Consider the following 15,063-nt stretch of genomic DNA (forward strand, 5'->3'; position numbering starts at 1 on the left):
ACAAACTTATGACAGAATTCAAATAACTCATTTACATGATCCCATGCTTCCCTCGTAGGGGTTTTCGGCGCAATCTCCCTAGGGTAAATCTACGGACATGTCTTACTTGTATTGTAGTATGCATCTTTTAAAGTGTTCATTGATATCGTATCGAGGTCATCACTAAGTTCACCAAGCTGCTATGTAGTGTCCTTTCGCATTCCATCTTCATGCTCGAAAGCATTTTGATCTGTCAGAACCATCAAGCAGTACGGTCCGGCAGAGCCTTTAATGCCTGGAACGATTGCTCAAAGTCGGCAATGATATCGTCAATGTACTCCGTGCCAACCGAAATGCGGATTCCATCCTCCTTGACACCGGAGTCACGACGCTCCTGCTCCGTGAGCTGCTCATGGGTGGTGGACCAGGGGTGGATGGCCAGGGTCTTAGAATCGCCGACACTGCAGTGTGTTAGTAAAAGCATTCAAAGGAGAGCGAATAGGAATGAGCCATACTTGGCAAGGTTCGAGATCAACTTGAAGTTGTCAACGACCTGAGCACCAGCGGCAGCGCCACCCTTGATGCCCACAGACAGCACACCACCAAAGCCGCGGGGCAGGTACTTCTTTGCGAGCTCGTGACTAGGGTGATCCTCCAGACCGAGGTATGACACCCAGCTGACATTCTCGTTCTCCCGCAACCATTTAGCCAGGGCGAGAGCGTTGGTTGCGTGTCGCTCGCAGCGCAGACTCAGAGTCTCTATGCCGAGTATCAACTGCTGGGCACCGAAGGGGTTCAGGGTGGAACCGAGGTCGCGCAGGATCTCAACGCGCACTCGGATAGCATACGCAAGCGAGCCGAATGTCTCCCAGAACTTCAACCCGTGGTAACCCTCGGATGGCTCGACGAATTGGGGGAACCGGGTAGCGTTCTTGCCCCAATCAAACTTTCCACTGTCAATCACAACTCCAGCAATGGTGGTACCATGGCCACCAATCCACTTAGTAGCACTGTGCACGACAATATCGGCACCGTGGTCAATTGGGCGAACAAAGTAGCCACCTGCACCGAAGGTGTTATCGACCTAAAGTAATAATCATAAGCTTTGTATCCTCGCACGCTTCTCAAACAAGCAACATACCACAAGCGGAACACCCTTCTCGTGTGCGACCTTCGCAATGGCCGCAAAGTCCGGAACATTGTAGCGGGGGTTACCAATAGACTCAACGTAGACAGCCTTGGTGCGATCATCAATGGCCGCAGCAATATCCTCAGGATTGTCACCCTGAACAAACTTGGTATTAATTCCCAGGCGCGGGAGCATAACCTTGAACTGGTTGTACGTGCCGCCATACAGGTTACTCGTGGAGACGATGTTGTCTCCTGCTTGGGCGAGGGCCGAGATGGCCATGAATTGGGCTGCCTGGCCGGAGGAGGCAGCAACGGCGGCAACACCACCTTCTAGAGCTGCAAGTCGCTTCTCAAAGACATCGACTGTTGGGTTCATGATTCGGCTATAGATATTGCCGAACTCTTTGAGGCCGAACAGCCTCGCGCCGTGGGCCGAGTCATTGAACACGTAAGAGCTAGTCGCGTAGATTGGGACAGCGCGTGAGTTTGTGGCTGAATCAGGTTCGTGACTTGAGCTTTAGGTTAGATTTGTCTTTGAAGGGAAACTGGACACTTACCCAGCATGAAGCTGCAGGGTGTCAAAGTGGAGATTCTCGGACATGGTTCAAGATATCAGAATGAAGTTAAGGCAAGAGAATGTCCAATAGTTCAGATTTTTCACACTCTTAGGATTGAATTGAAGACAAAGAAACTAAAGAAGATCAAGTGGAAAAATAAAAAGGGACGATCTTAAGATGGCGGGGAGCAAATGGTGGGGTGCAGATGGCGTGATTGGGGGTTTATACTCCGGGCATGTTCCTGCATTTGATAATACATGTATGTTAGGTATGTATTAGCTAGTCTTGCTTCCTTTGAGCCTCTTTAGGCAAGAGAGACTACATTGAAATCGAACATCTTAGGCTTTTCAGTCTACGAGGTATATACAACAGTGAGGATTCGCTGGTGTAGCCCGGGTGAAGCCCATTCTGCTGATCAAGAAAGAAGAGAGAAGCCATCTAAAACAGCCGATCACACGCGGGAAAAGACTAGATAAAGACCAATTCTTCCAGCTTGCCCTTGTCGAGGAACTCATTGATCCTCCTCCTGTCAGGCGGAATCATTATCTCAGATGCCTCTTGACTTTGCCAGATCTCCGGGGTGTAATATAAGCTTGGCAAATCTTCATAGACTAGATGGAGATTGCTCCGGATGAATGTTTCATATCTGACCTTCTCCAATGATGTCTCCTTGTCGGCTATCTTCCTGGAAGCCTCGGCACGAGCCATAGCAGTTAAGAAAATCTGGATCCAGAACATCTTATGTGTGACCGAATCGACCCGAGGACCTGTCATTTTCTCTGCTTGTTCCAATGCAGTTTCTCCTGGCAAGCCGTTCTCTGATCCCATTATAAGCTTCCTATATAAATATAGTAGCATGTGCGAATGGGTGGATATACTGGGAGAATCCGCCATTGGGGATCCAGCCAGTGCCTGTACATCCTGGATGACCCAGATTGCCTGGAAAGAAAGGCACTCAATGGTTGGCAACTTAGGGCTATTCTGTAGCAGAGCAGTCTCCATTTGCTTGAAGAGAGCGGCTTGCTTTTGGGATTGGGATGAGATGGTGATGACATTTGGTATCGGCTTGAGGTCTGGTTGGACAAATGCCACACGTGCGGAAATGCTATTCCAGACCTTCTCCGAGTAATAGCGTTTCCAAGTAGACGAGTTCAGTTCGAAAAGCGCGTTGAGAGTAGCGGAGCTAATGCGTGATGCAGGGACATCAACTATCGACCTTTCACTCGTTGAACTCCCTGGAGCTGCCTCAAGTGACTGGATAGCAGCATGAACTACTTGAATCCAGAAATAGGCCTGTGTTTCGGAATAGGGGGGAACGGATGAGTTGGTCGTTCTAAGGCGGATTGTCGTCATCTTTAGCGAATCAAGTGCTTCCTTGACCACTTGACCGCGCCGAGCGCCTGAAGTGAGAGTGTATTGAACAACTGCAAAGGCGTATTGGAGGAGCCGGTTCGGGTTGCTGATTTGTCCGGGAAGAGAATCATGATTTAGACTTGATAGTCCAGGCAGGGGTCGCAGGTCAGGAAGTGACCATGACTCCCGTGCTGTTTCAGAAAACATATGCTCCTTGCTGTAGTATAGTCTCCAAAGGCCGGTATTAATTAATGACGGCGTGTAGAGGAGGACTTGCTGAAAGTCATTCCAGGATGGGAATTCTTCTTTTCCTGTGTGGAGTTTGTATTTCAAAATAGCATTCTGCAGTTGTAGGAGCCAGAATATTGTCATTGTTCTTTGATATATTTCAGCACAAGTCCTTTGAAAGGATCATCCGATTTAGGTCTCTTACCGATGCTCTGTATTTCGAAAAAGATCGGGTTTCATCGTTCTCAGTCTCCTTATATGCCCAAGGAAAGTTTCCGCCATATCGAACACATTCTTCCCTTCCTTGATTGACTCCAAGGTAATAATGAAGCCTGACTTGAGGTGACTGCGATGGTCCCACCCTGTCAAATCAGCACTCAAAAACGAATGCCAAAATTGCTGAGGATCCATATTATCTTCGGAGCCTTCTTTTTCAATTCGTACTTTGAGGTTGTGATCCTCTGATGCCCCCTCTTTCTGCGACTGCTTTGGAACAGGGTGCTTAGGTATCTGTTGCTGATGGTGATCTTGTTCTATGCTAGTGATGAAGGCATGTAGATCCTCCATAACCTGCTTGACCCCTTCCCCAGTCTTGCCACTCACAGGATAATCAATGACTTTGCATTTGACAGAATCGTCAAATATTTCCTTTAATCTTTTGTCATATACCAAGCGTAGATGATCAATATCTTGTGCAGACAGAGAGTCTTGAGAGTCTTGCTTGTTTAAGATAATCCATAAACTTCTATAACCCACCTTGAGCATTTCTTTGCCAATGATAGAGAGGAGATCGAGGCTTTCTTGTGTGTATTCCTCATCCATGGTACAGTCATGGAAGAACAAGACGGATGTGTCTGGGGAACAAACGTATGCTAACCAATTTGGGTACCGAAAGCATCCCACTAGATGCGTTTAGAACAAGGATAAGTTGTCCAGAAAGGAGAATTGACGTACTTCCAGTATCCCAGATCATATATGGGTGACATTTATACTCAAAGGATTCGAGGTAGTGGCCTATGGTTGGAATTGCATCGACTGCTTGACCAAGAATAAGTTGGGAAAGAAAGGTAGTCTTCCCAGATGCCGCCTCTCCAAGAATAAGAACTTGCCGTTCAGAATACCCACGGAGCCATTTAATGACGCTTTGCAGTGCCATGGGAGCCATGTCAAGAGTATAAAATGAGAAAGACAGAGTATCGACTGCTGATCAGAACAACCTCCAGAACAACCTCGGCTCCAGGGCTTGAGCTCTGGAGGTGGATGAGTCAGGGTACTGAAATGCGCTAGTCCAGTTATGGCAACTCTTAGGGCATGGGCTTGTACTACTTTTCACATGCCAATAATAACACTATCCTAAGACAAGCCGTGTGCTTCTGTGACATAGTCGATGTCGAATGTCGATATCTGAATCAGACTCGACACAGAAGCAAGTTCGTCGTTTGAATACACCCGCTCTTTTCACCATTCAAGATTTCAGATATGTTTCCTAGCGCAAAGTGAACTGAGCTCTAACCCGAACATAAATAACATCGAAAACAAAAATCTTCCGCATTTTCCACGGTCTATTTTAGTTCATTAAGCTTTACTCCATTTGACTCCATATATCCCCAAATGGATTTCGAAAAAAGTGGACCTGCGCGGGATTGAACCACGAATCTCCGAGGAACCGCATGAAAACTCCCGGGGGATGTTTACATAAGCTCGGCGCCTTAACCATTGGGCCACAGGTCCTATGTCGCAAACCCGTCGTGGATTGTCTACATTATAAGATGACTTCCTATATCCTCAACCTCTCCCAACCCCAAGCCCGTACAATATACAGAGTATCAGCCTTGGTTATTCACTTGGTTTGTATGTACAAGTGCCAGGGCCACCATCGCCCCCAATCAGACTGATTTAGTCCAATGAATGATGAATGCGATAAATGCGACTTATGGACACTTGCATTATTCTGGAGAGCAAAGTAAAGTGAAAATCGGTTTATCGGAGTGGGTCACGTGTGTGGCTTGAGCCCTACCGCTCTACATGCAAAGACTACAACATCAAGGGCACCTTGCTACTTGCTGTATGATCACTTTTTCGGGTTCTTGGTGTATATTGCAGCCTTGTAATATATAGAGTGTGATAAATGGTTCTCTCGATCCATACACTCCGATATCAAAGGGCCAAGGGTACAGTCATCTGTCTTTATCTACATCGATCTGTAGAAATGTCGACTTGATACTCTTCATCATGCCTGGTTGAATTAATTAATGTCTCTGGTGTGAGTTCAAAGCTAGGATATGTGTTGCAAATGCAGCGCAGGTGCAGGAAACCAAATAGATCAGCCATATATATAGAAACACCCCCTTTACTTGAGATGCAGATCTCTGTCCAGGTGAGAATAGGCTACGCTCTGGCCATCTACGGGATGTTTTTGATGTCATGCAACCATATGCAGTCATTTAACCGATCTGACCTATGGCGTTAAATTTAGTCTATAAGGGGAATAGTTCGCTGCATTCTTTTACCATGTCATATTAGCCGTATAATTCTTTCGATGAACCAATCATTTCAATGAACTTCGGTTTTTCTTTATTTCTCGCCTCTCGTCCGGGGCCCCGCATCCCAGATTTCATGGGGAATCCCCAGAAGTCACATAATTCCCATATGTATTGGCCAATTGAAAGCCCTGGAATTTGAACTATCCCCAGCCTTCTCTCCCAAGCCAGTAACTCGTAAGCGCCACAACCTTCCTAGTCAGCCAATTCTCGACGCCCTCGGTGGTGGCTAACCTTTTCTAGTCGCAGCTAAGCCTCTAGCCCGTCTCGGCGTTGGCCACTCTCGGATAAATTGCTGTAACAGTCGTACTTTCGGGAAACGGGTAATACCCCGGCGGGACAGGTTGCATCCCTGTCCATACGATCGTTGAGTTGTTTGACCAACTCTCAGATGGCAGAATTAGTCCACGTATCACGCGCATGCCATGCAGCTCTGCAAACGCGCACAAGCGGTAAGATATAAAAGACCCCAGTTTGTCCTTTTTGCTTTTCCTGAGCTTTTGATTCTCATTCCCTTTTTGACCTGGAAATAACGACTATTTCCGAAAATGTCATCCGACAAAAGTGATGACTTGCACGAGAAGGCTGCCGTTGAGCAATCTGAGGTCTTGGTCAACAAGGATCTCATGAAGGATGCCTTCGATGGAGAGAACCGCGAACATGAGATGACAACGTGGGCGGCCATGAAGAGCCACCCCTGGGCTTGCTTGTGGGCATTCACCATGTGCTTCACTATTGTGAGTTTATGCTTACTTTTCTATTTCCCCCGCATTTCAGGTTCATCTCCCCCGGATCTCGAGATCATGTCAGCTGATCCATATATATCTACCATCAGGTCATGGAATCGTTCGATATGTTCCTAAATGGTAACTTTGTCGCGCTTCCCGCATTTAAAGAACGGTATGGCGTCGACGTCGAGGGACACGGTTACACTATCCCGACCAAATGGCAAAGCTCCCTCTTCCAGGCCGGTCAATGTGGCGCTTTCGTCGGTGTTTTCTTGGCTGGTCCTATCACCAATCGGTTTGGCTACCGCTTGACTACCATCTTCGCCCTGATCCTTATGAACGCCACCATTTTTATTTCCTTCTTTGTGAGTAAGCCACCTCCAATGGTTGAACTTATTCTCTAACTGCACCTAGGCCGACTCACTCACCGTCCTTGTGGTCGGCCAGGCTTTAGAAGGTATCCCTTGGGGATTCTTTATTGCAAACTCCCCCGCCTATGCCAGTGAGATTGTTCCTCTCTCCCTGAGAGGTGCCTGCACGGCTACTCTTCAAATGAGTTGGTCCATCGGTTCAATCATTGTCGCCGCCGCAACCTACGGCTACAATAAGCGCAACGATGAGTGGGCTTGGCGAGTGCCTCTTGCCTTACAATGGATCTTTCCTGTGGGTCCTCTCCTTTGAGGTATGTTTTTACATACTGACTCCTTCTAGACTCCTCTCTTGATCCTCCTCTTCTTCGCCCCCGAATCGCCTTGGTGGCTGATTCGCCGTGGACGCAAAGCAGAGGCCCTTCGTTCCATCGAGCGTCTTGGTAGTGAATCTCACGAGCAAGCTCAGCAGTCACTTGCCATGATAGAACGAACCGTTGAGATCGAAGCTCAAATGGGCGGTGCCCCAACTCTCCTCGACCTTCTCAAGGGCACCGATTTAAGACGAACCATCATCACCTGCTTGATCTACGCGTCGCAGAACTTTGCCGGTAACTTGATTGCCAACCAGGCAACTTACTTCTTCGAGCGTGAGTAGCTCCTCCTCTCCCCCTAAATTCAATAGATGACTGACTCCCTACTTAGAGGCCGGAATGGGTTCCGACCGTTCATTCCAACTCAACCTGATCAACTCGTGTCTTCAATTAGTTGCCAACATAATCTCTTTACCCCTGGCCTCTTCATTTGGTCGCCGAACCATCTATCTCTGGGGCACAGTCACCAACATGATCCTACTCCTGCTCCTCGGCGTCTGCGCCTCTATCAGCCAGAACACAGCGACCAACTACGCCCAAGCCGTTCTGGGAATCATCATCTCCTTCGTCTTTGCCGGTAGTCTCGGACCCATTTCATACACTATCATTGCCGAGAGCTCCTCCGTCCGTCTTCGCGCCTTGAGCACCGGTGTCGGTCGTGCCGCGTATTATGTCGCCGAGATCCCCATGATCTACCTTGCCTCGCAAATGCTTAACCCTACTGGATGGAATCTCGCTGGAAAGTGTGGTTACGTCTGGGGAGGTACCGCATGTGTCTGCTTTGTGTCGGCCTACTTCTTCCTTCCTGAACTCAAAGGCCGCTCTTACCGTGAAAGTGATATCTTGTTCAATCGCAAGGTTCCTGCCCGGAAGTTCAAATCGACCGTTATTGATGTTAGGGAGAACGAGTAAGGCATGGCGGTATGAAGAAATGAGATATGCTTTTGTGCTTCTGAAGCGTGATAAATCAGAAGAAAAGCTTTTTTTTAAAGACCATTAAGTCCTCTCGTAAATGTTGCAAGCTTTCCACCGAGTAGATGTGCGTAGCAGATACTTTCGCTTCACTCTACTAATACATTGGCCTTGGTACAGAGGACACTAGCAAATGTACCAATAAGAAGGCTTCATCATAATATAAAATATACATGCACTTGATGCTAAATAGACGAAACAGGAAGCATAAGTTTAACACTCAATTCGGTTGTCCAGCGCCCTTTTTGGCATGTTTTCGATAGCCGTGTGCTAGAAATAATGCTCTTCTACCTATGAGCTATGCAGCTTCTTATTCGGTTTGGTGGGTATGTTCCAAGGCGGTTAGGTACAGAAGTACACTGTACATATACCAAGTCTTTATACGACCATACTTATAAGTTATAGCTATGATGGTGATATTTTGTATGTCAATTAGAGGATTCCATTGCCTATAAAGTAGCAAATACATTATATGAACGATCACATCGAGCTCGGTACATTTAAGAACGGAGACAATCTAGAGAGATATATAGCAGGGTTACACGTGGATGAGCTAGCTGCTCATATGGTTAGCTCTAGTTAGTGAATAAGATACGAGGTCTGAGCAGTACAGCGGAAAGGAAAATTGAATGAAACAGCAGAGGATCAAGTACCTGTGTAGGTAGAAATAGTAAGAATAGTACAACCAAAAATGCCACCCTTGTAGTTAAAACACCGACGCTATCAAATCACAAAAAGAAAAAACATACAACACAACACAATTGCGCGAAAACTCCACCAGCGGATAGGAGATCTTTCACCGTCCCATAGATTGCGTCACTATGTAGGCAAGTAGAAGACCTGGTCATATTGGTAATACATTCTCATCACGGGGAACTCTTCATCTCAGTACTCTTCGTCTCAAAACTCTTCGTTTCAGAGTTGGCAACATCGTTTGGAGCCTTTTCAGATTGAGCGACTGAAGCTGACGTTGAGCTCTCCTTGCAGGGCTTGTCCGACAGCTTGGCCTCGGCGGCGGCCAACTTGGCATTGGTTGCGTCCAAAGTCGTCTTCAGGGCCTTGATGTAATCAATGGCCATCTCCACGGCGGTAGCCTTGCTGATAGCCTGGTTGGCCTTTTCTTTCTCTTTTTCCTTCTCGTTGGCCCTGCCACCGGATTCTGCGGCGTCCTTCGCGCTGCGTGCATCGATGAATTCCTGCGGAATAAGAAGCTCAATCTCCTTAAGCGCATTGTTGATTCGATTGCGGCGCCCCTGCTCTGCGAGCTTGTGGTTCGTGCGCTTGGAGCTCAGGTTCTCTGCCAGGGCCTCTGGATAGCTCACACCCGATGGCAGAGTGCCGTCGAGAATGTGTTGATAGTTGGACTTTGATGCAAGATAAAGCGCATCTTGTGACATGCCTAGAATATAGTTAGTATAACAGCCATGGAACTCAATTCTGGTCAAGACTCACCCTCGCTGCCTTTCATAAGTGGCTGAATGCTGGGACTAATCTTGGGTCGCAGCTGTGGGCTGGCCTGGGTGGAACTCAAACTAGGTCGTTTCCGATTAGACGCAGCCCTGGTATCTGATTTCCGAGGGACCGGTCCACTGGGAGATGGCATTGCAGTTGTGCGTGGACTGGGAGCAAGAGAGGCACTGAGAGGCTTATCGTGCGCCGAAGGACTCAAGAAAGGTGTTCCATTCGTGGGGATTGACGGAGTCCGTACAGCGGTGTCGATGCGGTTGGGTCTCGGACGCAGCTGCGAAGGAGCGGCCGCCTCTGGAAGTGATATATCTTCCATTATATCATCTGGGAACTCAGGCTCTGCGAGCTGCGCTTGGCCGCGGAATTGGCCTGCGGGGTCTTGCGAATGCTGATTCCGCTGAATGCGCATCAAAAGCGCAGGGGTGGCAGCAGTACCGGGAGAAGAGCTTTGAACATGGGGAGCAATTGCAGGAGACATCCGAGGGGGAGGAAGAGCGGGAGGGGGCATCATCGGTTCTGACAATGGCTCAGGGGATACCGAGTCCTGGCCGGAACCTTCATTGCTGCTGAGCTGGAGTGAGCGGATGCCCTGATTTTGCGGCTTTGTGGAGTTCATCTCCTGGGTAAGGCTATTGTAGAACTCCTCCGAGTTGGTAGCCAAGGTGCTGCGTTTGCGCTGCGCCCGAATAATGGGTGATTGCTTGACCTTCCGTGTGTTATTGAGCCGATTAGCGGTTGATGGCCGCTGACGAGTGTTGGGCTTCCGAATAATGCTAGGAGAAGGTGGAGCCGAGCTTCCAGGGAGAGGGTTCACTTCCGTAGTTGTGGGAACGAAGCCCATATCCGAAACCTGTCTTGCGTGGTACTGGTAACTGCTGGATTCGGAGTTTTGGGCCTCGAGGGCGGGAGAGGTGAGAGGTGTAAAGTATTCGCCGGGGATTGTGTATTCGGGGAGTCGGAATTGGTTCTCCAGGGGCGTCATAGCCGGTGAGATAAGAGGAGTGTAAAGGGCCTAGGTCGTTAGCCAGCAAATTCATTCTCGGATTGTGTCAAGACTAACCTGTTCCTCGTTCATGCGCGAATATCCGTCGTACATATCCGTTTCGTCCACGCGATGGGGGTATCGGGCGGTATTGCCATGCATCTCGATACTGTTCGGGGTGGGAGGGATCATGTTGTGGCCCTGCATATAATGTTGGTGGGTAGGCGGTTGCGACATAGGCGATGGTTGCTGCGCGCAAAAGCCTGGCGTCATATGGGGAGTCGAGTAAGGCATTGAGTTGCCGTGGTGCGTGTGCGACTGTGTGTTATCATTGAAATCCATGAGGCCCTCCATCTGGCCCGAGTATTGCATGCCATGTGATCGTAGGTGAGCCATATCCGAGTCTGGGCCGGTGGAAGTTGGTAGGGAATGGGAATGTTGCATATTCCCTGTTCCTGGTCCGTGCTCGATTTCGGGAAAAGGTATGTTGAAATCGAACAGGTTGGAAAATTCTTCCTCACCAGGCGCACTGATGAGATTATTCTCATGCAGCTGCTCTGGCCACGACATGGCTGGTTGTTCCATTTTTTGAAATAGGAGATATCCAGTTGGGCCAATTAGGCCGAGAGAGAACTGGGTGTTGAAGTAGCCACCTGCAGCATACAGAGAAGATCCGAGAAAGGAAGAACCCGGACAATCGGGGGGGGAAATCGAAAAGAAGAGAAGAGATGAAGTGGAGAATCAAAAACCTTCGGGGCGGAGACGGTCCTCCGTGGTCGGCAACGGCACCTTGCCACTGTGTTGGATGTTAGACGAAGTACGGGCATACGCCTTTTTAATCTTATTCCTGCGCTAGATGCGCGTGTGCTTATAGTGCATGCTGAAAGAACCTGGTAAAAAAGTACTAGCTTACTATGGAGTGCTCCCATAGGTATGTTCTCCGACGTCCGTACTTCGTATAGTCCAAATCTCTTTTTGTCCCGTTTAACCCACAGTGGGGATACGGAATACGGACAAGCTTCCGGGGATATATGCATGAGATTTATATTTCTACTAAAGTAAGAAGGAGTAGTAAGTAGTACTAGGTAATAGTTAGATAGTTAACTATGACTCAAACACATCAACTCCAAGGGTTTTCCCAGGTGCAGGTGGAATATAAATCCATATGCATGGATACCTCAGGCAGAGATTGAGGGGTTTATCACCTCGTGATATCGGCTTACCTGAGCAACAGGCATGACATGATCACTTTAGACTTCCCCCTGGAGAGCTTCGTAACCTATTTAACTTCGCTTGTTCGGTAATCTTTCCTGTGAGATATGCCCTCATGATGAGACCTACTCCAGACCTCCCATTCTCTCGCAAACCCTCCGACCATCCCCCATCCCCATCCCTCGATCCCCGCACTGCAACCCCTGCGACCTTCTTCTTATCGCGCAATCCGCATGTCGCGGATTGGGATTCCAGTATATCGATAGATAGCCCCGAGGATGTCAAAGAGAATATGTATGGAGTACAAAGCCTAGATACCTCTCTGTCCCAATCAGAATTCCCATCCTGGCCCCGCAATCACTCCGCAGAGGACAGCCTGAAGCAGGCAACCGACGATTTAGAATCGCACCTCGCACAATGCCGGTCAACGTTAAAGCCGTTAAACTCAGACACCGGGGAATCATCTGAACATGCATCACCCGTTCATACAGTGTCTCGGCCCGTGACCCCACTTACGTTGGGCATCCCCGATGACCCATCGTCGCTGCCCAGCAGCCCTAAATCAATATCCAACCAGTCTTTGCGGCCACTCGACGATATCTCTATCACAGATGAAATCAATAGTCAGGCTATGGGATCTGGAGATGAAGACGAAATGCCCCATGAGTCTCCTTTTTTGGGCCCAGGTGGGGCGGCCTCCCAGCTTATCATGCCAAGCATCAAAATGCCTAGTCGGCGACCGTTCACTGAGCGAGGGAAAGCTATGGGACGATTCAAGGTCCTTTTAGCTGGTGCTCCTGGTAGGTTTCAACCGTTCTAGAGAAATTACACGGGCTAATTGTCTCGAAAATCAGGCTCTGGTAAGACTTCATTGATTAAGTCTATCGTTCAGACATGCGACGATATCGTTCATGTCGACGCCATCCCACAGATGACCTCTTCGGGACGCCGTAGATCTTCCCGGCCTCGATCTCGGGGGAGATCGACTGCTACTACGGAAATTTATGCTAGCACCAAACCTTATCCTTCATGGTGGTCGGATCTGGAAGATTCGCGCGTCCTTCAGCGGCGGAAAAGCATGGGGGAAATTGTGCTAGAGAGGAATCTCTGTTTCGTGGACACGCCTGCGACAAATCTAAGCCGAGCAGGTCAAAGCGACGCTATCGGGGAGTATATGAGACAACAATTCTTCCGTGCCACCACTGCGCTCAGTGGGTCTAGTGTTGATTTCCAAAATCTCCTAGCCGGGAATGGTGGATCCCAGGTGGATGCCATCTTATATTTAATTTCTACTGGTAGGCTTTTTCTATTCTATCTCCGAGGGATACATCCCAAATTAACTCCCGGTCGCTAACCTTCTACGTGCAGATACCCTCTCAACAGACGTGGAATGCATCCGCAAGCTCTGCGAGCTAAGCAATGTAATCCCAATAGTATCCAAAGCAGACACCCTCACCCCGACTCAAGTCACTCACTTGAAAGTCCGCTTCCACGAACAAGCTCGCGAGGCCGGAATCAAACCATTCCTATTCGGTGATCTGCCAAACGGTCAAGACGGGCTCGAATCCCAACCCCCTTATGCCGTCTCTTCCGAGAAAACAGTCGATGCCGAAACAATGGATGCAAGCACTCTAATGAGTCCAGACTACGTTCAACCACTCATACCCTCCGAACTAGACGCCCTAGTCACAAAAATGTTTGATCGCGACAATCTAGCCTGGATGCGCCATTCTGCCGCAAAGAAACTTCTCCAGCAACGCACGGACTCGTATTCGCTCCCTCCCTTAATGCCGTTACCTAGTGCGCAGCTGGGTCCTACCGCAAATGGGTCCGAATATGCATATAGCAGCTGGCGTTCCGTCACGGGAACCTCTATGTCGCCCGGCTCTCCCCCCGGCTATGCCATGGCCCGCATCGCAGACTACACCCGACATGAGGAGCGTATGGCGCAGGTCCGCCTCGCACAATGGGCGACAGACCTGCAGCGCAGCCTGCAGAACGAGCGCAATCGATACACCTCGATAGCCCGCGGCGAGCGCGCTATATGGCTCACCGAGCGGCTAGGCGAGTGTGTTATCGACGGCTCGTTGGTGCCTCTTTCACAGACGCCTGGCTTCTGTGGCTTGCATGGCCCCATCGACGAGAAAAGCCCTGGTGGGTTCCAGGTCATGCGCTCACATGCCGGTTCCGGGGCGGCGTATCGCTTCGCGAAGTACAGTCCGCATGACCCGCTCGGCGTGGTTGGCTGGATTGACGAACTCGGACATCGGAGCTGGATGCTTGTTCAGATTGTCGGGAGTGTAGGGGTTGTTGGTGGTCTGGCGCTCTGGCTTGCGCGCACTTGGGGATTTCCAACGCGCAGTCTTTCGGATTTCCGGGTCGATTATTGGTGTGGTACTATGGAACGGTAGGTCGATGAGATAATGAGGGTATGAGTATGTGATATTGGCTTTATAGAGTTAGGGTCTCCTAGTTTGTTGTCTGAAGCGTTCCTACTGGATGGGTTTTTGTTTCTCTGCTCTTTGTCTTCGGAAATCATTGCTATCATCTTCCTTCGGCGTCTTATGGCCGGTGTCTTACGGCTCTGGGACTATTCTCCTTGCGGTTCAGGGTCACGTAGCATATTCGGATAGGGATTACTTCACAGGGAAATGATAAACGTGATTTTTATTTGATTTTTATTCTGAGTGATTCATCTTAATCCTTTTATCTCGTCTATCATTGAGATTGGACATTGTCTGAACTATATCGACTTCGTTTTCGCCATTTCCATTCATAGATCCAAAGATGCTGCGATCTTCCATAACTTGGTAAGATGGCCGAGTTGGTCCAAGGCGCACGGTTCAGGTTAACCTGATCCCGATGGTATACAACTGTCTCCGTGTCTCGAAAGGGGCGTGGGTTCAAATCCCACTCTTATCATATCTTTTTGCTTTTTTGTTAGCGAGCATTATCTTTTGCCCTTATAGAATAATAACAAGGATACTAGTCTTATAGTCTGGCAGCGCCTTGTCATGTCGTTTTGGTAGTCTTTTCAGCAGTCTCCGTAAATTTATAGTATTTTCTCCCCCTTCTTAGGTAGACGGCGGGAAAAGACGCTTAATTGTGCAGACGACCTTCGTATGTATGACATTTGATTATGATGTTAGTAAAAAGGTCGTTGTTGCTTTTT

General features: G+C 48.8%; 5 protein-coding genes across 5 annotated transcripts; 2 read left to right on the forward strand and 3 right to left on the reverse strand.

The window, feature by feature from the left end:
* Positions 1 to 241: 241 nt before the first annotated feature.
* On the reverse strand, positions 242 to 1,711 carry N7518_005255 (O-acetylhomoserine aminocarboxypropyltransferase/cysteine synthase family protein; the record flags this gene model as incomplete). Its single annotated transcript, XM_057186182.1, has 4 exons — positions 242 to 440; positions 495 to 1,063; positions 1,121 to 1,619; positions 1,668 to 1,711. 4 exons carry the CDS (start codon positions 1,709 to 1,711, stop codon positions 242 to 244), a joined length of 1,311 nt encoding a protein of 436 aa, XP_057042952.1.
* Positions 1,712 to 2,135: 424 nt separating this feature from the next.
* N7518_005256 (uncharacterized protein) lies at positions 2,136 to 3,392 on the reverse strand (the record flags this gene model as incomplete). Its single annotated transcript, XM_057186183.1, has 1 exon — positions 2,136 to 3,392. The coding sequence occupies one exon, from the start codon at positions 3,390 to 3,392 to the stop codon at positions 2,136 to 2,138; it is 1,257 nt and encodes a 418-aa protein (XP_057042953.1).
* A 2,944-nt stretch (positions 3,393 to 6,336) lies between these two features.
* Positions 6,337 to 8,170, forward strand: N7518_005257 (uncharacterized protein; the record flags this gene model as incomplete). Its single annotated transcript, XM_057186184.1, has 5 exons — positions 6,337 to 6,525; positions 6,624 to 6,881; positions 6,931 to 7,179; positions 7,228 to 7,534; positions 7,590 to 8,170. 5 exons carry the CDS (start codon positions 6,337 to 6,339, stop codon positions 8,168 to 8,170), a joined length of 1,584 nt encoding a protein of 527 aa, XP_057042954.1.
* Positions 8,171 to 9,096: 926 nt separating this feature from the next.
* N7518_005258 (phosphate-sensing transcription factor PHO4) lies at positions 9,097 to 11,264 on the reverse strand (the record flags this gene model as incomplete). The annotated part of the gene is made up of 3 exons (XM_057186185.1): positions 9,097 to 9,629; positions 9,683 to 10,709; positions 10,758 to 11,264. The coding sequence occupies 3 exons, from the start codon at positions 11,262 to 11,264 to the stop codon at positions 9,097 to 9,099; spliced, it is 2,067 nt and encodes a 688-aa protein (XP_057042955.1).
* A 745-nt stretch (positions 11,265 to 12,009) lies between these two features.
* On the forward strand, positions 12,010 to 14,302 carry N7518_005259 (uncharacterized protein; the record flags this gene model as incomplete). The annotated part of the gene is made up of 3 exons (XM_057186186.1): positions 12,010 to 12,691; positions 12,746 to 13,186; positions 13,260 to 14,302. The coding sequence occupies 3 exons, from the start codon at positions 12,010 to 12,012 to the stop codon at positions 14,300 to 14,302; spliced, it is 2,166 nt and encodes a 721-aa protein (XP_057042956.1).
* Positions 14,303 to 15,063: the final 761 nt, after the last annotated feature.

The sequence above is a fragment of the Penicillium psychrosexuale genome (genome assembly GCF_028828465.1).
Source record: "Penicillium psychrosexuale strain IBT 29551 chromosome Unknown utg000003l, whole genome shotgun sequence".
NCBI lineage: Eukaryota > Fungi > Ascomycota > Eurotiomycetes > Eurotiales > Aspergillaceae > Penicillium > Penicillium psychrosexuale.